General features: G+C 45.6%; 1 protein-coding gene across 4 annotated transcripts; it reads right to left on the reverse strand.

Moving 5' to 3' along the window:
- Window positions 1–533: 533 nt before the first annotated feature.
- HGSNAT (heparan-alpha-glucosaminide N-acetyltransferase) lies at window positions 534–23,630 on the reverse strand (the record flags this gene model as incomplete). 4 transcript variants are annotated; one of them, XM_084232826.1, is made up of 18 exons in its annotated part: window positions 534–715; window positions 1,870–1,982; window positions 2,077–2,147; window positions 2,790–2,867; window positions 3,615–3,701; window positions 5,113–5,239; window positions 5,576–5,697; window positions 6,330–6,445; window positions 7,579–7,739; window positions 10,022–10,052; window positions 10,782–10,858; window positions 12,322–12,428; window positions 13,088–13,157; window positions 16,972–17,041; window positions 18,681–18,802; window positions 19,024–19,160; window positions 20,160–20,275; window positions 23,381–23,630. In XM_084232826.1, the coding sequence occupies 18 exons, from the start codon at window positions 23,628–23,630 to the stop codon at window positions 534–536; spliced, it is 2,037 nt and encodes a 678-aa protein (XP_084088952.1). The 4 variants fall into 4 exon arrangements, with proteins under 4 accessions (XP_084088952.1, XP_084088954.1, XP_084088953.1 ...); XM_084232828.1 differs by having other exon boundaries at window positions 23,405–23,507; XM_084232827.1 differs by having other exon boundaries at window positions 2,790–2,903; window positions 3,564–3,701; window positions 23,381–23,507.
- Window positions 23,631–25,052: the final 1,422 nt, after the last annotated feature.

Raw genomic sequence — 25,052 nt, forward strand, 5'->3', positions numbered from 1 at the left:
GAGAAAAGAAAGCAAACATTGTAAAAAAATGAAAAATGATGTAAATATATATATGCAAATAAATTTTAAAAGCCAATTATTGTTACTTTCTTGAAACTGTATCTGCAAGTAACCAAAAAATATATACCATGTTACTTCACATCACATTGAATAAACTTTATAGTCAGCCACAATGGAAATTCTGGTTTTCCCGTTTGGCGTGTATACATGTGGAAAGGCAGTCTGCAGGAAAACAGTAGGAATCAAATCTTAGATCATTTTATCCATCACAGAAACAAAATGCCCAAGGGAATTCAAATACATTCATTTACAGAGACGATGGAGAAAAAAAAAAACAATTATATTCCAAATACGTAAGTCCCAAATACACAGGCAGTGTTGGCAGCCATGTCACAGCAACCCAGTCTGCCCCAAGAGTCTGGAAATCACACATCCTGTCAATTATAATGAATGATTCCCCCTACCGAAGGCTGCCTCAACATTCCCCCAGACCCAGCAGTCGGTCTGCCAGCAACACAGTTCAGCTGGAGCTATCAGATTTTCCAGAAAACCTTCTTTTTATAGAGAATGTAGGCGATGAGCACCCAGAGGGCTGTGGCAACGATGTTCTGAGTGAGGTGCTCCTTGTGGGATTGGGTGTTCCCCAGCTTCCACTGGAAGGGAAAGTAGTTCTGAAACACCTCATGGCCGACATACACCAGAATAGAATTCATTCCTGCAAGACACAGATGGTCAGCTTTTTCTGATCATCTCATGAATTCTTTTTTTTTTAAAGATTTATTTATTCATGCATATAAGAACCACGGTACAAGCCAGATGCACGGGAGGGTGAGAGGATTCACCAGAGACAGAGCAGGGGACAGAACAGACAGACTGACTGAAATACACTGCTGAGGGGAGCAGCGGGTGAGACAGGAGAGGTCTGCAGCTCTATGTGCATATCTCCCTGGCCGGCAGGGATTGAACCCGCGCTGCAGAGGCTGTGGACACCTTCACAGCACTGCGCTCAACCACCTGTGCCACCAGGGAGGCCTTAATGAATTCTTGAAATCTGACTTTAGTTCAATGAAAAAACAAAGAGCACACACTTCTAGTACTGCCTACTATCCAAAATAGTCCATGCAGCCCTTAGTTATGAAAGTATAAGTCTGTCATGAAATTATTAGAGCATACTCATTCTGTAAAAATTTAGTATCTAATTCTTGATACTAAAACTGAAGGGAAAGCCAAATTTATTAGCTTAAATCTTCTAGACAGAAAACTTGAGATCCAAAGAATGTAACTACTACTAGAATCACTGGAATCAGAGGGCTGAAGATAGTCACTGAAATCTGGTCTAGTTCTCAGTCTTCAGGTGGAATTGCATCTAAAACCATTCCATTTGTCTCTGGATAATCATCTCTGAATATTTTTTACCCATAAATGGTAAAAAAGCATATGAACTTATACCGATGTTTTATAATGATGCACACCTGAAACTTATATAATGTTATAATACAACGTTATTTCAATGAAAAAAATATTCAAAACAGAAAGTATGGCTCAACTTCTGAAGCTTTAGAAGTTGGGTGACATGCCTTGGATGGTTCTGATACCCCACCATTTGGAATTGCCTGAAGAAACAAAGGGAATTCCTTTATGCCCCCACAATCTAAATGGGTAAAAATGGGGTGAACTACTTTGGAACAGGCCAGTGATGTCCTGTGTGGCAAGGAGCAGCAAGGTCTGCCTGCTTTTTCCCTCCATCTGTGTCTTAGAAACAGGCCACCCAAGCGTGGTTTGAGACCCCAGTCTGGGCACAACCTCTCAGCCCCTGTGTGGTCCATCTGTCGCCACCATCAACTCTGTCTGGGGTCAGGGGTCACTTGCCTGGATAAAAAAATGGAGCTCCCATCCACAGTCCCTTCACATCCACGATGGGGTACAGCACGAGCAGGATGAAGAAGGCAAACGAGCTCAGTGTGGTGACGTACGAAATGGACCTGGAAGGAGTTGAGTGAAGTGTTTCAGGTCCCCTGAGGAGCACGACCTCAGTGCCATGGAAAGGTCGTCACATGACACTGTTACTGTACTTACCAGAGGTTTTTGTTTACTGGAATAAAGCCTTCATTTTCAGAAACTTTTGTCAAAGCAGCAGAAATAAGCCCCTATATTGCGGAAGAAGGATGAGCTATTATTGTATATATCAACTCAAAAAACAATTCTGTTTCAAGACCAAAAAACACTAGTTATTTAATTGCTTTGGGAGGGCTGAAAATTGCACCTTAAATTTATTCTTTTAACTGGGAAAATATTTTTACGATGTGTAACTAAAAACATTTTCCAAAAAAATACCATCTTTTCCTCATTCCTCTGAGTTGAAGGTGAAATAATTAACAGGGCACAATGAATCCTGATGGAAGGATTACAAGGTCAGGAGTAAGATGAGCAGTCAATTTTACAACCCCTTTTGTCACCTGTCACTCTGGAAACTGACATTTGGAGACCTGTCATGATTTGCCTGGACTTTCTGGCACGGTGCCCTGCAGAACCCACATGCAGGTCCATTTCTCCATACTACTGACTGCCAGATGGCAACGTGGTCTTATTCATAAAAACATTTTCTTGTGAAAATAAACCTGGGAATTTAGGTGTTCAGGTAAGGATGTATTCCTCTCTATTACGCAAGTGACAAATGCTGCCTGTTGTGAAGTGTGACAGCTGCTATCCCAGTGATGCTAAACATGATCTTTTTTAAAATATATATATGAGAAGAGAAGGCATTTCCGTAAGGAACGTCAGTTACTTACTAGAACACAACACCAGGCGGTGAATCTGATGAGGATATCTTTGGTTCGATCCTTGTAATATAAGAGTATTTTTCCTGCCTGGAGAAGAAAATACAATGTCACTGAGACAGTCACCTATGATGGACTGTCATTTCATGTTCATCTACTGTCCAAATCGCTCCCTAGACTCCTCTGCTAGGCAGACTGCAGACTCTGGGATTTCAAAAGAATGAACATCACCTCTTCTCTTGGCCAGTGGAGACTGAGAATGACATGGGACCCAGGAGGAGGGGGCGTCCTGGAAGCAGGTGCCGTCAAGCTGAGGCTGAGTACAAAGCAGGGAGTGCTGGGTAGAATGGAGCAGCAAGCACAGAGGCAGAGTAAGCGAACATGGCACCCGAGGTGCTGCAGGTCACTCCGAGAGGCTGGCGGGTGAGCAGGGCAGTAAGGTCTGCAGGTAGGTTTGTAGGTATCACTGCCAGGCACAGTCTCTGTCCCATGGAGGACGGGGAGCCAAGGAACACCATTAAGTCATTTTTCTCTCCAAAAGTAACAAGAGACCGGCTCAAGAGAGTCGGCAAGATGGCCCAGTCTGGCAGCAGTAAGATAAGTCATATAGACAACAGGAATGTTTTCTGAGACCATAGGAATTAGTCCTAATTATTTGGATGTGCTGAATTTTAGCAACTTCAAGTCTTGACAATATTATAAACAGATTTTATTAGCCCTGTAATACACAGAAAACATACCTCTAATTACTTATTTTAATGAAATCATTTTGAACTAGTGATGAACTGATAACAACAAAGTATCAGGAAAAAAATGTGTCCTAATGGATGAACTGACCTGTACTCCTAAAAATGCCATCACAATGGAGTTGATGGTCCCTAGGATTCCTTCTGGGTCATAGGTCACCTCAGTATGATAAAGCACCTTGACAAAACAGAACAAGAAGGTCTGTCACTCACAGATAACAGAATAAATACAAACATATCCTAGATTAAATGCAAACTTGAATACATGCCAGTATTCAACTCTTTTTTTTTTTTAATTAAAGAAATTCATTGTTGCCTTCTAGAATTAAAATATCTCTGGCCAAGGAAGTGAGACTTGAGATTTGAGACAGGTGCCCCAGAGCCCAGGGATGAGCACAGTCACTTTGATATCAGCTGGCTTGGGGGACAGTGCTGGCCTGGGCACAGCAGCATGACATCCAGACACTGATAAATACTATGCATGTCTCCTTCATAACACCTAGGTTTATTCTTTTTGGTTAATCCTAGTATATCATTAACAATGTCCTATTTTCTTTTATGACAAATAACAATTTAACATATATCTTATTTATTATAAAATACACACCATTGCAGAAACTCTAGACTTGTGGAAATATAATGTAGTGGAGGCTGGAGTGTACCGTCCAGATCCCCCATCACATCCCTTGCAGGACAAAAATGTCCATCCCCTGAGGCTGGCAGTTTCAGTGGCCAACAGTGCTAGCCAAGTCCCTTTTCTGGATTTGCCCTTGACTGAAGAGCTGCCCCTCCCTCCGATCCCAGGAGCCACGGCCCCTTGCTGGAGGTGGTCCACATCCAATAGGGGATATAAAGGGCCCCATCCAGCACCCCAATTCAGAACAACTCTGCAGCCTTCCCACCCCCAGCCCGTGAGATCAGGGTGTGTGAGATCACATTGCTCTCCGCCGCCTCTACCACCAGGCCTTTTTCCAACAGATGTTGAGCCCAGAATTCCGGCCAGCTGCCCACACAGATCCCATCAGAGTGCACTGCAGGGAGTCACTCTGGGGCCTGAGGAAGAGCTCTAGGAGGCATTTTCATTTTAAAGCCCAAACTGGGGCCTCCCCGGTGGTGCAGTGGTTGAGCGTTGTGTTGCGAAGCTGCCGGCAGCCTCTGCAGCGCCAGTTCGATCCCCGGCTGCTTCCCAGCCGCTCCCTGGGCCACCGGAGGAGGGTCCCACGTAACGCACAGACCTCTCCTGCTGCCTGCTGCTCCCCTTAGCAGTGTGCTTCGGTCCTTCTGCCTGCTCTGCTCCCTGCTCTGGCTCTGGTGAATTCTCTCACCCTCCCGCGCTTCTGACTACCCAGTGCTTGCATAAATAAATAAATAAATATTTTTAAAAAATAAATAAATAAAGCCCAAACTGGCATTTCCACCCTGTCCCATAATGAATAGTAAAGTGACTGAAGCCAGCCAACTTCTCAAATAAAACTTAGTTCCCATCCTAGTTATCAAATGGACAGTTTAGATCCGATCCTGCCAGCCCTCTCCTTCTCTTATTCAGAGCTCCTAGGTGTCTGGCTGCAGGGACCAGCCAGCCCACTCACAGCTGAAGAAGGATGCTGGTAAAGGTGATCGTCTCCCAGCAGCACGCGGTCAAGGTAGCCAGCAGCCCCTCCAGTACAATTCGGGTACTTGCCCCAATCGCCAATGCCACCCGGGCCAAGGTAACCGCTGGGGAAGTGAAAAACAGGACTTAGCCAACAAGATTCGGGAAGGGATCCAGGAATGTGCTTTCCATGGTGCCCACCATGAGCCCTGACCAGCAGCCTTAGCCACCCCCAGGGCATGTGCTCTCACCAGCTCTCTCATCACTTCACTGCTCCCCACAAATTACAGTGGGGGCCCCAACTTCCACTCAAACTGACCCTGAGAAAAGCCCAAGGCATCATCTCTCTGGACACACACCAAACCCCTCTGCTAACACCAAGCACCACAAGAAGAGCAAGAGATGGACTTCTCAGGTGACAGGAAGTGACCACACAGGGACTGCTATGCAGGTTTGCTTACGTGGGGCACCCAGGCACTGGTAAGAAGAAGGTCACACCCAGCCAGATGCTTTCTAGCGTCAGAATGAAGAGCCACTGGGGCCAGCTTGACACGAGGTCTCGAAGAAAAGAGCAGCTTCTCTCCTGAGTGAAGGGCACAAAAAGCATGCATGAACTAGGGCCTCCCTGAGGCACAAGGGGTTAAGATGCAACCTAAGAAGCCATCTGCAGCATGAGTTCAATCCCCAGACAGCGCAGCAGACCACTCTCTCAGCAGTGCATTTCAGTCAATCCGCCTGTACTGTTCCCCACTCTGTCTCTGGTGAATCCTCTCACCCTCCCACACCTCTGGCCTGCACCCCAGTTCTTGTATGCATAAATAAATAAATCTTTAAAAAAAAAAAAAAGCAGGCATGAACTAAGTGCAGGAAGAATGGGAATAATACGCAGTCTGTGTACTGCAGAAATTCCCAGGATTTGTCTTTTGGCCTCTGTGACTAGGAATATGAAAATACAATCATGCTTATTTCATTATGTAGTGATGGGTCCAGAGGCACCTGCTCTGTGAAATGCCATAGTAAAATATAAGAGAGACTAGAAGGGATTCTATTCCCATAGCCAAGAGTTCACACAAAACCTTTTATACAAATGCACATAGTATCATTATTCAGAGTTGAAGAATCTACTGAAGTGCTTACTACACTCAAAACTAAAGGAAGTTCTAAAACTGTACAATGATTTCCCCTCTCTCTTTTTTAAAAAACAGGATTTCTCACCAAGGCACAGTTTTCAGGTACAGGTTCAGCAAACAGGAGCTCCAACACAGCAACCACAAAGTAAGTCACCCCCAACCGCTGGAGCACGCCAGGGATCCGGACCTTATCCCAAGACACTGCAGAAAGTGCAATCAGGGAAAGTGTTGGCGTGGCTCATTTCACACCACCAAGTCAGCATGATTTTTTTTCTAAAGGGAAGATATACCTATATTAAGTTCTTGTTAAGTTCCTGGTGATGGAAAGACCTATGTCAGGAGACATGGTTGAAATCCAACTTCCAAGAACAGGACAATCCCACTCAGGAGAAGGGACTTGGCTCAAACTCACAGCAAAGAGCTGGCCAGTTGGGTGTTTCCCTTGAGTGTGGGAATAAAGCAGGAACTACCCTGGTCCTCAAGTTCATCTCCTGGCCCTCTCCTGTTAGGAGCACAGATTTATCTCTCACAGAGAACAGGAACACGCAGACCTGGCACAGGGCACTAGCAGACTCCCCCTGCTCTACAGGCTATGTGACTATATCACCAGGAGAATGTAACTCTATGATGAATCCTATGACGCACCCTCTGGAAGCAGTGGCCCATTTCTGGAGATCCGTTGATTAACTTCATGTAACACCTTCCCTTATGATTCCAACTGGAAATCACTTCTACCTCATCCTAAGGCCTAGAGTCAGTGGAATTCATTTGGCTAATGTCTAGATTTATGGCCCCTTTTGATAGTGAACCTATAAGATCCTTGAGGACAGAGAGCACCACCTTCCCTGATTCAGATGCTAGCACCAAGCATAGGGCTTACATTCTTTCCTCAACTTTGCTGTCACATTGCTAAATCTATGGCAAAGATGTCATTTCCTGCCAGCAAGCCAGCTGCCACGCATGGGATGACAAAGGTGGATTCTTAAACTCCCACACAGGCCTTATAATGAAAGTTGACAGAACCAAAGTGGCAAGAAGACAGGGTCTGAGAACCAGGCAACCTGGTCCAGCTATTCCAGAGAAAACACTTCAATCTCTCCTGGCCTCAGAGTCTTGGTTTATACAATAGGAGGGTTTGTGTGCTCTTGGAGGCTGCTCCCAGCTCCAAATTCCAAGGTATTAAAATAATCCCAAAATGTTATAAGCATCATTTTTCTAATAACTGTTCTTGTTACAGGAGGAATATATGCTGGCAGAATTATATTTCTTTCAAATTATAACATGTAGTTTCTATATTTCAATCTGAATATATACTAACAGTGGAAAATACTCACATGGACCAAGGCAGTAATTGGGGTTCACGATGACAATTCCTATACAGAATAACAGGGTACTCCTCCATGCAATTTTTCCCAGCAATCTGAATTTTGAACACCCCCGCTGCAGTATGGAAGTCAGTGATAGAAAAATCGAGGTTCCCATAATAAATACAAACCTAAGGGAAAAAAAATCTATTACTAAGTGACCATTTCCAATGTTTTTGGTCCATATGTCCATGAATATATTAGACAATCTACTGTAAGAAAAGCAACATGTGATTTTCTTTTCTCTTTTTTTTTTCTTTCTTTTTTGGTGTAGAAGAACTAGGGTGTAGGCCAGAGGTGTGTATGGGGGGTGTGTGTGTGTGAGAAGATTCTCCAGAGACAGAGTGGGGAGCAGAACAGGCAGATCTACCGAAATACACTGCTGAGGGGAGCAGCGGGAGGACAGGAGAGGTCTGCTACGCCATGTGGGTTAGCTCCCCGGCTGGGGATAGAACTCAGGCCTTAGCAGTGATAGCACTGAGACTTAACCCTTAGGCCACCAGGGAGGCCTGAAATATGTGAGTTTTTTAAAGCAGCCAATTTCTGATATAACCTAAGGTTAATAGGGAGGAAGGATCAGAAAGCAGCCCTTTTGGGTTGTGGCGTCTCTGACAAGGCTCCTCCAAGTCCTCTCTGAAAGGAAAACTTGAAATGTCCAGGACAACTGTCCTGTTCAGTTATCGAGATGGTGAAGATGCTACATCCCTAAGAGCTCAACATTCACTAGTGGGGCCTCAAATTCCCTGAGAAACACATTTCAATGATTTCTAAATTCACTCTTGCTACTGAAAAAAAAAATTAAAGATTATTTTCTCTGATTTTGTCTGAACCATACATTTCTTTCCTTTCTTCTACTATCCCAAACTAACTTCAAAATCAGAATAGTAAATTTTTCTAATAATCTGGGGAGAGGCTTTAACACATGAAAGTTTGCTTCTACTGCATCCTTGGTGCCCCTCCCCCTTGCCCCTCTCACCCTCGGCTTCCTTTCTTGGGGTCACCTAATCAGATAATAGTTTGTAGGAACAGGAACTGGAACCAAGCCACTTTCCTGTAAGGGAACCAAGCCACTTTCCTGCACAGAATACTCAAATAATTGCCAGGTCTGCAGGCATGTAAAATTTATTCCTTCCCAAATACATCAAATACCAAAAAATCCTCCAATCCCAAAAGAACCCTCAGTTCATGTTACTAGTGAAATGCAAGACGTTTTGGCCAAAGGCGTTATGGCCACTACTTCCTCCTAAGGATGGAGCAAAGCCACTCAAGCATCACAGGAAGATGCAGCCCACAATATAGAGGGAAGTCAGGTCCCTTAACAAGATTAACAAGCCATGATGATGTGAAGCACTACTATTAGCAGACACTCCACTATTACTTTAATTTTTTTTAATATTCTTTTTTTTTTTTTTAAGATTTACTTATTTATTTATACAAGCACTGGGTACAGTCAGAAGCACGGGAGGGTGAGAGAATTCACCAGAGCCAGCGCATAGAGCAGAACAGGCAGAAGGACCGAAGTACACTGCTGAGGGGAGCAGCGGCGGCAAGAGAAGTCTGCGCGCCATGTGGGACCCTCCTCCGGTGGCCGGGGAGCAGCCGGGGATCAAACCGGCGCTGCGGAGGCTGCAGGCAGCTTTGCAAGCCAGCACTCAACCGCTGCGCCACCGGGGAGGCCCCTTTAATTTTTTTAAAGATTTATTTTTATTTATTTATGCATACAAGAACTGGGGTGTAGGCCAGAGGTGCAGGGGGTGAGAGGATTCACCAGAGACAGAGGAGGGAGAAGAACAGGCGGATCTACTGAAATACACTGTTGAGAGGAGCAGCGGGTGAGACAGGAGAGGTCTGCTGCACCATGTGGGTTAGCTCCCTGGCCAGGGACCCAACTCATGCCACAGGGGCTGGCAATACCTTGATAGCACTAAGACTTAACCCCTGCACCACCAGGAAGCCCTCTGTTATTACTTTAAAGTTTATTTTATTGCTATCATTGCCCTGTTATATGGCGCTCAGCGTTCCCTGATACCAACATCCTACATTTCTTTTAGGAAATATGACTTTTTACTTATTTTCAGGATTAGTGGAATTTAACTACATATTCAGGACTTAACTTCCGACAAGATTCTAGGGTCTTATATATCCTATCTATGCTAACACAATGTTTCCTTCAAAAATCACTCATCTTTTAAAAGTACAGGCCTTAGACAAACATGATGCCAAGTATAAGAATCATTCACTGACACAACTTTTGGGAAGACCTCGTAACAGCAGAGTGACACTCACACTCATGAGTGACAGAGGCCTGCAGTCCAGAACTCAGAGAGAGGTCTCAGAGAAAGGCTGCAGCATCAACTGAAAAATAAAAAAACTGACATGATCTACAGAAGAGCCGTGGTAGAAACTAACTCACCATGGGAACACAAGGTCAGCCACTGTCAGTCCTGCAGAAGCAACACAGACACAAACATTAAGGAAAACGCCTTTAGAATGTAAATACTTCCTCAACCTAGAAAGTTTCCATATGCGCTGACATATATGGAAAGTAAACTCACACAGAGAGTTCATGAGAAAACGCTGAAATAAAACACACAGACCCTCCCCAGGGACGCGGCAACCAGTCAGTGGGTCTGTGGCACTTCTCAAGAACACAACTGGGCACAGGAGAACCACACTACAAATATGTGGACCCGTTTGGTAAGTTTAAGCAGTGCTATTCAAAATTCATTAGAGCCAAGCCCGATTCACAGCCATTACTCAGCACCACTCAGACCAACCCAGTTCACTGGCAACAAGGAGGACCTTGAGTCGTAAAAGGTGACTGCCTAAGTGACTGACGGAAGGCATATCTTGAATATAACAAGGGTCATTTACACTAAACTCTGAGCATCTTCTGCAGAGTCCCACAAACCTCCAGCAGAGTGTTTTGGCATCTACGCGTTATTACAGAGAAGCATGACAGTCACCACACACAAAAGACAGAACAAAACAAAAGGGCTAAAAAAATAATCAAAGGTCGTTCTATGGGTCAGAAACTCAACTGCTCGGGAGACAGCTGGTGGGGCCTCATCTCTGGAGCTCCTGAGGGTGGGTGCTAAGTGACTTCCCTGACCTCAGTTTTCGGGAGGCCGGAGGGACTACATAAGCAATGCTACCTTTAGGAAATAGCTTACCATTCCAGCTTGCGTGTTTGAAGTACCAATATTTTCCTCCACCATAATTAACAAAAACCATGATGATTAGCGCCATCCTGTAAAGCAAAAAAGAGCACACTTTTGAGGCTTGCACAAGTGACAAGGAGCAGCACAACTGTACTCACAGTCCTGGCACTGATGAAGCATGAAAACCAACTATTATTTCTATCACTAAAATTAGGACCTCACAGTAAAGTTCTTCTGTTACCAACATCTCCAACATGCTGTCTTAAGCCAAATTAATACTGGCAGCACTAAACTATGTAACTTGAAAAGAGCAACACAATTGCAACACTCAATTTTATACTAGTGATTTAGCTGCCACAATAAAAGAACTGTAGTAGAAGAGTCCTCTTGTAGCAGTCATAAGACCTGGGGCAAAACTGTTCCAGTTACCTCAATGTGCCTCTCGGTACAAGAGGAGACATACTTTACATATGGAGTTGCTGGGACTAGTAAAGAGAATAATATATAGGATAGCACCTACCCTGTGCTTGACACAATTTATGCACTTAATAAGCATTAATTTCCACCTACCTGTATACATCTTATCTCCAAGAATGGCCATGAGAAACAGAAAGAGGAATGCCATAATACTGATTCTCAAAGTGCTGTTGTCTGATGTTAGTTCTGTAGAATTTGGGGAATAAGACTTAAGTATGTTTATGGGGCAATCGCCTGGAATTAAGTCCTGGCCATACCACTTAGTTGGAGTCACACTGAGCAAGTTACTCAATGTGGTGGCTCTGTGTCTGGATTGTTAAGAGGTTACATAAATTAAGACAAGTTAGACCTGACACATGGTGTGAACTCAGAAATTGTTAGCAATTCTTATTGCTGTTATTGCTATTATTACCATTATAGTAACTATTACTTAGCTTCAAATATATGGCCCAGGTGCCCTCAGAGAGAGCTCTGATGAGGCTGGGACAAAATGGGACGGATGGTTATCACAAGAGTTTTGAAGGCCTTGGTGAGTAGAAATGGAAGACCTGACACCCATATATTTATTTTCAGCCAGGTAACTTTAGACTTTATGTTCAGAGTTTGGCCCTGGCTTTTATTCTTCTTCCAGAGCTATAGAATAATGATTTACCATTTGTCTCTGGATTTACCATCAAGGGGGCCTGATAATCAAGCTGTTTTGTGAGCAGTGCTGAAGGATGAGGACAGAACCTTCTAGGTGATGGTGTTTCTTCTGGCACATTTTCTCAACTGGACTCAGGGTGCACACTGTAGTCCCAAGTACAGCTACCTGCTCAGATGTGAATGACCTAAACTCAGAGCCCACGTACAGTGGAAAGTGGTCTGACTCTGTCCCGCTACTCCTCTCTAGCAACATATTCTCTTGGATGTTTTAACAGTGTTCAAGTTAGGCTGAGTTATTTCTACACCAAGAAATCCTTTCTAACCTAGAGAGTAAAAAATACGTAAAGCAAAGTGTGTTGCAAATGTGTTTATGTGCAATCCTATCATCCTAGACTACTTGTGCTACCGTGCAGAAGGGAGCCCCACTTACCCCCTGAAAGTGTCCACACAGCGGAGGCGGGGCGCGGGAGGTGGGCGCCATGCTTCTGGTTGGACATCACCACCGAGAGCACCTGCCCTGCTTGGAGATCCCAGCTCCTTCAGAAAGCAGGGAGAGAGAGGCATGATGATTCAGAATGCTAGGGAGTAAATGTCATCTTTCCCCTTTTTTGGAAAGGAATTAACAGAGTAGAACACTCAAGATCTTATTCTGAACAATACTTTAATTCCCTTTTCAAAAGATCCCACTAGACCTTTGGTTTTTCTCTCTATTTGGTTTTTCTCTATTTGGTTTTCTCTCTATTTCTCTCTATTTGCAGTGGCCATGCTGATAAACAACCACAAAGAATTGATCCCCAAGTGCATCAGTTATAAGTGTACAGCAATATGTGCAGGAATGGACATAAATGAATTTATTAACACATAGTTAATAGATTAATCATCACATAGGTCACCACATTTGTAGATTAAATATTGATGTCCTTTATTCTCTTGTTTTAATCTTGATACCCTCTATTTAACTAGCTGGAGTCAACAGTGTCCGCACCACACATCACTGTGCATCATTCCAGCATCACTGGAGAGAGAGAAGGGAACTCAAGGAAGACTATTTTTTATTAAGAATACAGGACCCATGATCTGGCCATCACAGTATCAGTGAGATTAATTAAGCCAGATAATAAAGAGTAAAAGGAATTATAAACAGTAAGTCTTGAAAACTATCCAGATGACACACATGATGTGTTTTATTAACTCACAGAATTGATGAGACGATCAGTTTCCCGGGAATGTATGGCTTTAGAAATCCAATTATTAAAGTCATCCAAACTGTGAATAAATAAAAGGCTTGGTTAATTTATTTTCTTTGGCAGAATTTTCAAAATGATGGGCTAGGCTAACATAGTGAAAAAAAATGATTTAAAGTTCATTTTCTATACAAGTCAAAGAATTAAATATTTCAAAGATTGTTTCTTTTTTTTTGTGGGACCCTCCCTGGTGGCCGGGGATCGAACTGGCACTGCAGAGGCTACGGGCAGCCTCGCAACCCAGCGCTCAACCGCTGTGCCACCAGGGGAGGCCCTCAAAGATTGTTTCTTCACCAAACAAAAAGAGAATCTAAGTTCATACCAACAGTACTTATAAATGCTTGGCCCTTACAATACAGTTCCCTGAACAATAAAAAAGAATAATGAGAGCGCCTACATTAAAGAGTCGTTCCGAAGGCCGGGTGAATTCACTATTCTGTGTGGTTGGAATTCTTATTAATAATAGTCTTAAAAGTTAGAATAAGGAAGGGGCCTCTCCTGGTGGCGCAGGCGGTTGAGCACAGCGCTGTGAAACTGTCCATAGCCTCTGCAGTGCCGATTCGATCCTCGCCGGCCGCGGAGCAACCCACATGGCGGGGGAGCTGGCCTGTCTCGCCTGCTGCTCCCCTCAGCAGTGTATTTCAGTCAGTCTCCCTGTTCTGTTCCCCACTCTGTGTCTGTGAATCCTCTCACCCTCCCATGCATCTGGCCCGTACCCCGGTTCTTGTATAAAAAAATAAATCTTAAAAAAAAAAAAGTTAGGGCCTCCCCTGGTGGCGCAGCAGTTGAGCGCTGGGCTGTGAGGCTGCCTGCAGCTTCTGCAGCACTGGTTCGATTCCCGGCCGCCGGCAAGGCTCCCACATGGCACGACAGACCTCTCCTGCCGCGCCCGCTGCTCCCCTCAGCAGTGCATTTCGTCAAGTCTGCCTGTTCTGTTCCCTACTGTGGCTCTGGTGAATTCTCTCACCTGCCGCACTTCTGACTGTACCCAGTGCTTGTATAAATAAATAAATCTTTAAAAAAAAAAAAAGAATATGGAAAAATCACAAACAACCAAAGTGCACTTAATGTAGGAATAATGAAACAATACATGACAGCTTAACCTGTGTCACAGGCCAAGATACAGCTATTAACTAATGAGAATGTGGGGAATTTCATTACAAAGAAATATGAATATGAACTATTAAACACAAAAAGCAAAACCCAACACCTAGATTCTACTAAATAAAAAGAAAAATTCCAATATGCACTCTTAGAAGTTCGAAAGTAACTTTGAGGTGATTCAAATAGCTAATGTTCTTTTTTCTAGATGGCTGCTTTCGTACAAGAAGGTGGTATAATGATATTAATTGATTTACGTGATTAACAAAAGATAAATATATGAACTTTTTTCTTTAAAATGTGATTTCTCCTTGGGAAAAAAACTTTCAAAATATTCAATTTTAGACTGGCAAAAACAAACTACCCACATTTTGTGTGAACCTTGCACATTCAAATTATTCACTGTATTGTCTTTTTCTTCTTTTCCTTTTTCTCAAGCATGTGCAGGAGTAAACAGACTAGGATTATAAATCTCATGGGTCCATTACACAGCGTCAATAAATATCTACAGTCTAACTTCATCTATAACTCCATCCACTGCCCTTTTCCCTGCCTTGGGTTGATTATTTTTAAAAAAGGCCCAGATACCATGTCATTTCATCCATATTTCATTTACTATATATCTCTAAACATAGGGACTCTCTTTATTTTAAAAAATAATCAACATACCATTATCACATTTTAAGGTATTATCAATAATGCCTTAATATCATCAAATAGTTGTTGGGATATCATCTATTGATGATAAGGTTAAAAGCTAAGCCCTCCTTCCCTAATGGGCAAGTCTGAGAGGCTTGAATAAAGGGAATGATAAGGCTGTCGTGGAAACCAGGCCATAAGACCCACCATCACTTTGACCAGGACCAGCTGAGCTCCAGGAATGGGGAAGCAGTCTCAGGACACATTATGTGTCAAAGGTCAAAGCCCAAGACCAGACGTCCCAGTAGATAACTGGCAACAGGCACCCAAATAAGAAAGTCCACAAAAACAGAGTATAAAAGTGAGCCTCAAGCCCTTCTTGCCTTGCAGACCCTTTCTAGCCACGTCCTCTTTGCAGGGTGTTCAGTGAATCTGCCTTTCCTGTCTTGAATTCTGTCTCTGGCAAATTCTTTCTGCCTGGCAATTCCAGCCAATATCCCCATATTTCCCAGCAAACAATAGTCAGTCCTATTTGCTGGCTCATAAGGGTTCTTTTTATAGTTTAATTGTTTGAATCAGTATCCAAATATGATCCATATATCCAATGCATACATTTTTAATTTCTTCTTTTTTTCCCTCCCACAACTCAATTCCCATTTGTAGTTTATTCAGCACTAATAACAGCACCATCACATGAAAACCATTAAAACAGAGTTCACTAAGAAGGGAGATAGAAAATATTTAATAATTTAAAGTGTTTAAAAAGCTTCACCAGAGTTTGTGTCTGAAAAAAATTTTTTTTAAAAGCACTTGATTTTCTTGTGCATGCTTGTTACTCAGGTGAAAAAGAAATGCTTCACTCTAACTACTTTTTCCTATTATTTTCTGGTTCAGACAAACCTGACTTCCCTTGACTTTCAAGGTCATAACAGAACACAAAGGGCCTCCTGCCTTGCCAACAATACCATTTCTGCCCATGAGCTGCAAAAAACAGTTTCAACTCCACATTGAGATTAGGTGGATTTTTTCCTTTTTGTAAGAGCCCGCTATCAATTATTTAAAACCCTGATGTAATAGGTCCATTCATATTTAAAGCACCAAAGGAAAACCCCCTAACAAACTGGAACAGCATTTGCATCTTATCAAAGGACTGACAAGGTAATACCTTAACTCAAAGAAATGAAACTCCTCTGGGCTTATACTGGGTATCTAAATAGCAGTTAGGTTCAACATCTGCTTCTGAGCAGTAATTAGTTCTTCTGCCTTATATACCATTGCATTTCTCCTACAGAGAATTAAATTATTTCTAGCATAAATAAAAGCTTCAGATCAAAGTGCATAAACTCCCCAAAGTTGCAGGCTCTCTCCAAGCTAGCAGACCTAAAAGCTTGGTCAACTGAATCCACTGCTCACCAGCAAAATCATGTGGGCCTTCTGGAGAACCTCAAAGGTGAGCATATGAAAATCCAATCAATCTTTTCTTCTTTTAAAACATGACTTTTCCTGTGAACGGTGATTTACAAGGCCTGGCTCTATTTTACCTTCTTTTTCTTTTTTACTCGTTCTCTAAGAACTTCTGCAAAGAAGGAATTACTCTCTGAGATGCCTAACCTTAACCTGGGAAGGAAGCACACACTGAGCTCCCAGGTACCTCCCTCATCCTCCATGTCCCGGTTCCAGGGCTGGCAGGAGCTGGGAAGTGGGACCAGAAGGTTGGCCTTGGGGGTTAGAGCACAAGAAGGGGAAGAGAATCCAACAGGGCAGCTGCCTACTAAAATTACCAGCGGCCACTTTCCCTTACTATGAAGCAAAACATGGAATTATCTCAGGAAATAATGATTTCTCAAACATTTTACTCTACTTGTTAGTCATGTGGAGGGACAGAAGGTCAAGATCCATTCAAACTGGTCACCATTTCCCTGAGTCAGAGACCGACTCTTAATCTGCACTGAATCCCCAATACCTAGTCCGGACTGCACACAGTGGACACAAAATGCATCCATTTTGCTCATGGGAGAGGCCCAAACCACCCTTTCTAAATATACAGTTTCTATATTCTACTTTCTCCAATTGTCCCTCCCCTAATATCCGCTTACCTCAACAAGAACCTTAGAAAGGCTATCCCAATGATGAGTGCCAGACCAATAAGGAATGCAATAGTCACAGCTATAAAATAAAAGAACATGTCATCACCAAATATGGCACTGTAAGCATCCAAGCTTTCACATCATTACATTGATCTCTAAATGAAATGTGCAAACAATAAAAATGGGAACAAATGAGGAACAAGCCTATATTCTTTTTTCCCTAAAGATTTATTTATTCATTCATTCATTCATTCATTCAAGCCCTGGGTACAGTCAGAAGCGCAGGAGGGTGAGAGAATTCACCAGAGCCAGAGCCGGGAGCAGAGCAGGCAGAAGGACCAAGTACACTGCTGAGGGGAGCAGCGGGCGGCAGGAGAGGTCTGCGCGCCATGCGGGGATTGAACTGGGGCAGGGATCTAACCAGGCGCAGAGTGCTCAACCCACCCCACTGGGAAGGCCCAAGCCTATATTCTTATGCTAAATTTTCGGTAAACAATGGAGAACACTTTGTAAAAGAGGAGTGCTAATTTTCATTATGACAAATATCAAACATCCACTATTCTTTTTAATGTTTAAATGTTGGGGCCTCCTGGTGGCAAAGGAGGTTGAGCGTCACACTGTGAAGCTGTCGGCAGCCTCTGCAGCGTGGGTTTGATCCCAGCTGGCCACGGAGAAACCCACATGGCTCAGCAGACCTCTCCTGTCTTGCCCGCTGCTTCCCTCAGCAGTGTGTTTCAGTCAGTCTGCCTGTTCTGCTCCCTGCTCTGTCTCTGGTGGATCCTCTTACCTTCCCGCACCCCGGTTCTTGTATAAATAAATAAATCTTTAAAAAAAAAAGTTTAAATGTTGGTCCTGACATATTGGCTATTATGTTCTTTTGATATGACCATACAGCCTTCAACAGCTTCACTGTGAACAGCGCTTACTAATGCCCCAGATATTTAGTATCTTATCTAATGGAGGGCTCAGGGTGACAGATTTTCTTCAGTAGAGTTATAAGAGAATGAATGGCCCCTTCTTAATCTAAGAAGACATTTGTACTATTAACATGAGACACATACTGGAAAGGCTGTACCCCAAATCCTAACACAAGCAAAGACACTTGATAGTCAGCTGTCCTATTTCTAGTTTCCTTCCACTGCATTTACTTTTTTGGCTTATTTCTGCTTCATAATTAAACAAATTAACAATTATCAGAATATGTTGATATATAACTTTTTTACACATCACAAAATTGTCTTGGCAGACAATAAATGCATTATATAAAACTAAATGAGGGCCTCCCCAGTGGCGCAGTGGTTGAGCGCTGGGTTGCGAAGCTGCCCGCGGTCTCTGTGGCGCCGGTTCGATCCCCGGCTGCTCCCCGGCCACCGGAGGAGGGTCCCACATGGCGCGCAGACCTCTCCTGCCGCCCGCTGCTCCCCTCAGCAGTGTACTTCGGTCCTTCTGCCTGCTCTGCTCCCCGCTCTGGCTCTGGTGAATTCTCTCACCCTCCCGCACTTCTGACTGTACCCAGTGCATGTATAAACAGAAAACAAACAAATAAATAAATAAATAAAGCATGCCTCTATTAAAAAAAAAAAATTAAAAAAAAAAAAACTAAATGAAAGAAAGTATAATCCAGGTTTTAAATCACAGAAAGTACTGCAAACAGTGCTCAAACGCCAAAACTTCTAAAAGCACAAGTGTAAAAAAATCAACCAAGAGCATGTACTTACGAAGATTACTGTCAGCTGGATTCTCATTGACAACTAAGTCACAAGTAATTTCATTGGCTGCATTTTTGACGTGCTTTACCAAGAGAGAATAGTTTCCAAATTCTCCAAATTTGTATTCTAGTCTATAAAGAATAGGGAAAATAAAGAAAAATGAGTTAGGAAACACAGAGCTGGATTTTGGTAATGTCCTCAAGGCCGAGAGATCTACATTCCCAGTAGAGACCCATAAAGATACAGAGAAATATTTGTAAGGGAAGAAAAGATATACCCATCAACTAAATAAGGGGGAAAAGTAGAGAGAAAATGCAGGCTTTAGTTCAGTCACATTAAAGCAAGGACAAACCTACAAACTTCTTTTTCTTCTAAGGTGTCATTAAGCTGCAGGATGGTTGCATGCTGGGTGCTCACGGCCACGGCTGCGGTGCTCTGCTTGTTGGGGTTTCCGCCCGGGCCGACGCTGACGAGAACCTGAAGCAGGCACTGGGAAATGAAGCACTTGTGTTTAAATGTCTGCTGGTTGTTGGAGGACATGAACATCCTGAGGTGACTTTTCCTTCATAGTTCAAAAAACTTAAATTCAGTAACTTAGACAAAATTTGCTCATGTGTGTCACTATGGAACTGTGCAATCTTTACTCATAGGTAAATTTTTTGCATAATTATGAAATACATCACACACCTTGCATTCTATTGTTTTACTTAATTTTACTCCACAAATGAATTTCTATGATCCTATGCAATTTGCCTTTTTACAATTTTTTTGTTTTTTTCCTTTGTTTTTGTTTTTTTTTTGTTTTTGTTTTTGTTTTTGTAGAACCCTCCCCCGTGGCCGGGGATTGAACTGGCGCTGCAGAGGCTGCGGGCAGCCTCGCAACCCAGTGCTCAACCGCTGCGCCACTAGGGGAGGCCCCTATTTACAATTTTTTAAAAAAAGATTTATTTATTTATGCATACAAGAACTGGGGTACAGGCCAGAGGTATGGGGGGTGAGAGAATTCACAAGAGACAGAATGGGGAATAGAAAAGGCAGACTGACTGAAATACACCACTGAGGGGAGCAATGGGTGAGACAGGAGAGGTCTGCTGTGCAATGTGGACTGCTCCTGGCTGCTGGGGATCGAACTCATGCTACAGAGGCTGTGGATTGCTTCATAGTGCGGTGCTTAACCCCCTGCGCCACCAGGGAGGCCCATGCTTTGTAATAACTGTTATCTGGTACAGCAAGTTTCCATGGTGCCTATTCTTTGTAGCCATCTTTTGAGTCTCTTGCTTATTTACTTTTTCATATGAATTATGGAATTATTTATGCAGAATATATAAAGTACCCTTGATATATTGACAACAATTTACATAGCCTATTTGTTCCTCTATCTATAAAACTAAAGTCACCATGTGAATGGTTTCAGGTACAACAGCATTAAGAGTCACAGCATGCCAGCCCCAAAGCAAACAGACCTGTGAGCAGGAACATAACACCTACATGGTAACAGCGTTCAGAAGCCCAGTAGACGGTCAAGTCTGTCCGGGGTAGTTCGTTGTGAATGAGCAGCAAAGCCTGGTCCATCTTCAGCTCTACATGCCTTTTTGTGTTTAAGTCTGGTGAGAATTAGAAAAACAATTGAAAATTAAAAGAACAAGTCACCTGATGGAGATGTTAGGAGGCAAAGTACACCTGTGCGCCATGGCTTGACAGGCATGCTTGTCAAATGGGTGCACACGAGGGTTTCCGGGGTCTCTCATCCCTTTATGTATACACGAATGTGCAAGAATACAAACACACACACACCACACACACAGGTCCCCTTTGGCACTGCTGCGTCTATGACACCGAGAGTTTGGTCAACACGGTTCACATCCAGCAGGGAACAGAAAGGTGTAAAGACTTTATGATCCTGTATGAAGGTGTGAAGTGCAATGAACTTAGTTTCCATGTATCTTCTTCCATTTGATAATATTCCAACCTCATGAGCAAGTTATTTTCTCCATTTTACAGCAGAAGAAATGAAGGCTCACAAGGATTAGAGAACTGCCCATGCCCACAGAACTGGCCTGTGAAATCACTGAATATGTGTGATTCCAAAGCCCCAACTTTCCTCAGCCGCCAACATGACATCTAAATTAAACCTGATGCTCAATTTCAAGAAAAAGTTGTGGGATTCTGGGGCCTCCCGGGTGGTGCAAAGGGTTAATTAAGCACAGTACTATGAAGCTATCCACAGCCTCTATAGCATGAGTTCGATCCCCTGGCCGGCCAGGGAGCTACCCACACGGTGCAGCAGACCTCTGACTCGCTCGCTGCTCCCCTCAGTATTTCAGTCACTCTGCCTGTTCTGTTCCCCACTCTGTCTCTAGTGAATCCTCCCACCCCCCCGCATCTCTGGTCGGTACCCCAGTTCTTGTATGCACAAATAAATATATATTTTTTAAAAGCTGTGGGTTTCTGATACAGCTGGCTTTAGAAATAACAGGGCAATGGTCAAGGAGCATTGCATCCAGCAGAACAATTCCTTCCTTCTCTTCCTGTCTACTGTGTCTTGGTGAGAAAATGAAACAAAGCCACCTTTCAGTACTGCCTGAGTCATTGTGCTATTTATATCATTAGCCTTGTATTTCATTTCCAAATATAAAATTCCTAGTTTTATTCCTTTGCTCATGATAGGCACATTTTTAAAGACATATGCTACTTAAAGTTTCTCTTTTCAAGTAAATGCGTCCTCCTATCACCGCATTCTAAGTAAGAGGCTGTCCAGCCCAAACCTGGACTCCAGGTGGCACTAAAAGCCTGGTTATCCTCTCAACACAGCTTCCTGAAGGTTCTGGGGGGGGATAGTGTAAGAATACTTTTGTGTGCTCCCTCACTACATGGAATTACTATTTACAAAACACCTTTGTCCTAAAATAATTTTCATTACTAACTGACGCTAACGTAAAAAAAAAAAAAAAAAAAGAGGCTTTTACCTGATCGGTAAGTGACAAGCTGTGAGGGGACAGATTATGTAATCCCTTGGGGTCTGCTCCTTAATCATGAACAGGAAGGGAGTGCACTAGCACAGGAGGCAGCAGACAGTTGGAGGTGTGGAAGTAGGACACGGAAAGTAATCAACTAAGATTTTTTTTTGAAATTCATTTTGGCCTCGCCCTACAAGATTCTGGTTAATGGGGAAGGGCTGTTTGAGCTACACACACTGAGGTCCTGATCTCCATATTCTGATAATGGGATGGGATGAGAGACAAAAGGTGTAGACGGCTCTCACCCGTCCGGGTGATAAATCCTCCCCCCAAAACTGAGTAAACAATTCGCAGCTCTAGAACGTTCGATCCTACCTTCCCGGCCACATCACTCCCTGGGGAGGGACTTGCAACTCTCACTTTCTGGGTTCTGGGATCCTCGTTCCAAGGGACTAGAGGATGGCCCTGATATTTTTACCATTTCCCCGGGTGAGTTCGGAGACCGGCAAGTTAGGGTAACCCTGGAGGAGCAGAGTGCTGCTCCTCCCAGCTGCGCATTAGAATCACCCCGCCCTACCCCACCCCAGCACCCCAGCCAGGCCGCGAAGCTCATTCGGCGGCTACTCCACAAACCGCAGGGTGCCAGCACTCCACCGCCTCAACAATCCTACTGGTCACCGTAGGATACAGGCCAGAGGCGCGGGGGGGAGGGTAGGGTGGGGGGTTGAGGATTCACCAGAGACAGAGCAGGGAGCAGAACAGGCAGACGGACCGAACACACTGCTGAGACAGGAGAGGTCGGCTGCGCCATGTGGGTTGCTCCCTGGCCTGCCGGGGATCGAACCCGCGCCACAGCAGCTGCGGACAGCCTCACAGAGCTGCGCTCAACCGCCTGCGCCACCCGGGAGGCCCCTGCACTTCAGTTTTAACCACGACCTCCAGCAATCAGCGCCCTCCGGCGCCGCCTGCACATTTCTCATTCCATGTCCGCCTTGGCTCGGGAGTGTAACCCCAGGGCCGGGCGGGCCTCGCCTTTCCAGCTGTGTGCTGGGGCTGGTATGCTCGGCGCCCCGCAATTCCAAACACCCGGTAGGGCAGAGTTCTGCGCCCCAGCTCTCCCACCCTGAGTTTACCAGCAGCAAGTCTTCAGGGTCTTTGAGGCTCGGGCTTTATTTGCACAGAAGTCCCTCCACACCGCAGACTAGGGGGACGGGTGTTGGATGCACCCCTTTCTTGGCCAGCCCGTCTCATTTAGCTTAGCCCTGGCGGAGTAACAGGTCCCCCCACAAACACAGTTTACTATTTAAACAAAAGTCGCCGAAGACACCAGGGGCCCCAGGGCCCCGGGGCGGACGCGCGGGGAGGGCGCGGGCTGCCCTGCCCCGGGCCCTCGCAGCGGCCGGGGTCCCCTCCCTCCCGGCCAGCTCGGCGGCGCGCTCTCCCGTTTGGGGGGGGGGGTGCGGTCTGAATGTGGGGGTCGACCCCGCCCCTGCACCCGCCACCCTTGTCCCGCGGCGCCCGCGGCCACACGGGCTCACACGGGGATCCCCGGCCCGGGCTCCCCCAGCTCCAGTTCCGGGGAGCAGTCTTTCCCGAGGCCCGCCGGCCGCGCGTCCGGCCCCGGGAGGGGGCGGCGCCGCGCCCCGGGGGAGGGGACGGTCCCGGCCGCGGCCCGGACGCGCCGCGCGCCCGCCCGCCCCGCAGGCCCGGGCCGGGGAGGGCGCCTTGGTGCGGGGCGCGGCGCGCACTCACCTCGCGCCGGCGCGGCCTCGGCGCCCGGGTCCGGGGGGCCCCCCGGGGCCAGCAGCGCGGCGCTCAGCACGGACGTGGCCAGCAGCAGCGCGGCCAGCGCCGGGCCCGCGCCCCGCGCCCCGCTCATGCCGCCCGCCGCCGCCCCGGGCTGCCGCGTCTGCCCCCGCGCCGCCCCGGCCGCCGCCCCGCCGCCGCGGCCGCGCTCCCGGGTCCTGCGCCTCCCCGCGCCTCGCGGCCGCGCGCCCGTCATCCCCTCCCCGTCCGCTGCCGTCACCCGCGCCGCCTGAGTCAGCGCGCGGGGCGGGGGAGCCGCGGCGGGAGCCGGGGGCGGGGGCGGGCGCGCGGGAGGGTCCGAGGGCCGGGCCGGGCCGGGCCGCGCTGGCCCAGGCCGGGGAGCGCAGCGAGGGGCCGGGGTCTCTCGCGTTCCACGAGTTTCTTTGTACTGGAGAGAAACTTCCAGAAAAGAGACAGGGGAACTCACTGTTTCCCTGTCCCTTTCCACTCCCCACGGAGCCGTATTCTGCTAAATTCTTGCATGCAGCCGTTCATGCAAGGGAGTGTTTGTGTCCTCTGCCTGCCGTGGGAGATGCCATGGTAACCGCGGCAGGCAGCCCCGGCCCCCAAGGCCCCCGTCTCCAGTGGGAGAGATGCCACCACTCTGAAGGGAGCTTTGCCAGCCCCTGATGATGTTGAAGGCCAGGCACAGTGATCTCGCAGTTCGGCCCCTTAGTTATCTGCTGGAAGATCCTACTGATGGAAGCTTAGAGTGGAAAAATTTAGCTTGGAGCACTCACACAGAGGAGCCCCAGAAGTGGGGGTAGGGATGATTAAGGAAACTTAAACTATACGGTTTAGGGAAGGAATCTGAGGTGGGGTCAGAAGAGCTCATCAGCCAGAGGAAGCAGGGGGGATTATCAGTCATAGAAGACCAACTCAACTTTACCCCAAGGTGGTAAGTTCCACAGTGATTTTATCAGAAAAACTATAAAAGAATAGCCCTTTCTTTGGCAGTTCGCAGATCTTGCCTTTTAGGACTGTCCATCTGTGTCTATGCGGGTCTCTCTTTCCTTTTTTTTTTTTTTTTTTCCTTAATAAATTTGCCATGGGGCCTTCCCGGTGGTGCAGGGGTTAAAGACAGCACTATCAAGCTATTGCCAGCCACTGCAGCAGGAGTTCGAACCCCCCAACCCATGCAATTACAAATGACAGATCTCTCTGATAAGAATTAACAAATTTGTCTTCCCCCATCTCTTGCAATTTCCCCCTTATTTGACAAATTTGCTTTATTTATGACCGGACTCTCAGATAGGCATTAACAAGTTTGTCTTTCCTATATTTCTTGCAATTCCCCCCTTGTTTGACAGGTTTGTCTTCTTGCATTCCAAGGAGTTGAAAAGAGCAAGCTGGGCACACCCATCTTTGGCCTGACCCCTTCACGCTTCCCTTTGCTGACCCTTGCCCATCTTCCCCTTTCCTTTGTATAAATACCCCTGCACTCCGCCAAAGAGGAGAGTTGTCTTTCAGACGTGGGTCTGCTGCCCTCCTCATTTGTCAACAAATTAAACCACTTTCCTTTTCCTCAAACTGTTTCCTTTTATTGGCTGAGGGAAACTGAGGCCGGCTTGTCTGGCCCAGGAATTAGGAAGCATCAGACAGAAGTTAGAAGGGCAAA

This window comes from Talpa europaea (genome assembly GCF_964194135.1).
Source record: "Talpa europaea genome assembly, chromosome: 4".
NCBI lineage: Eukaryota > Metazoa > Chordata > Mammalia > Eulipotyphla > Talpidae > Talpa > Talpa europaea.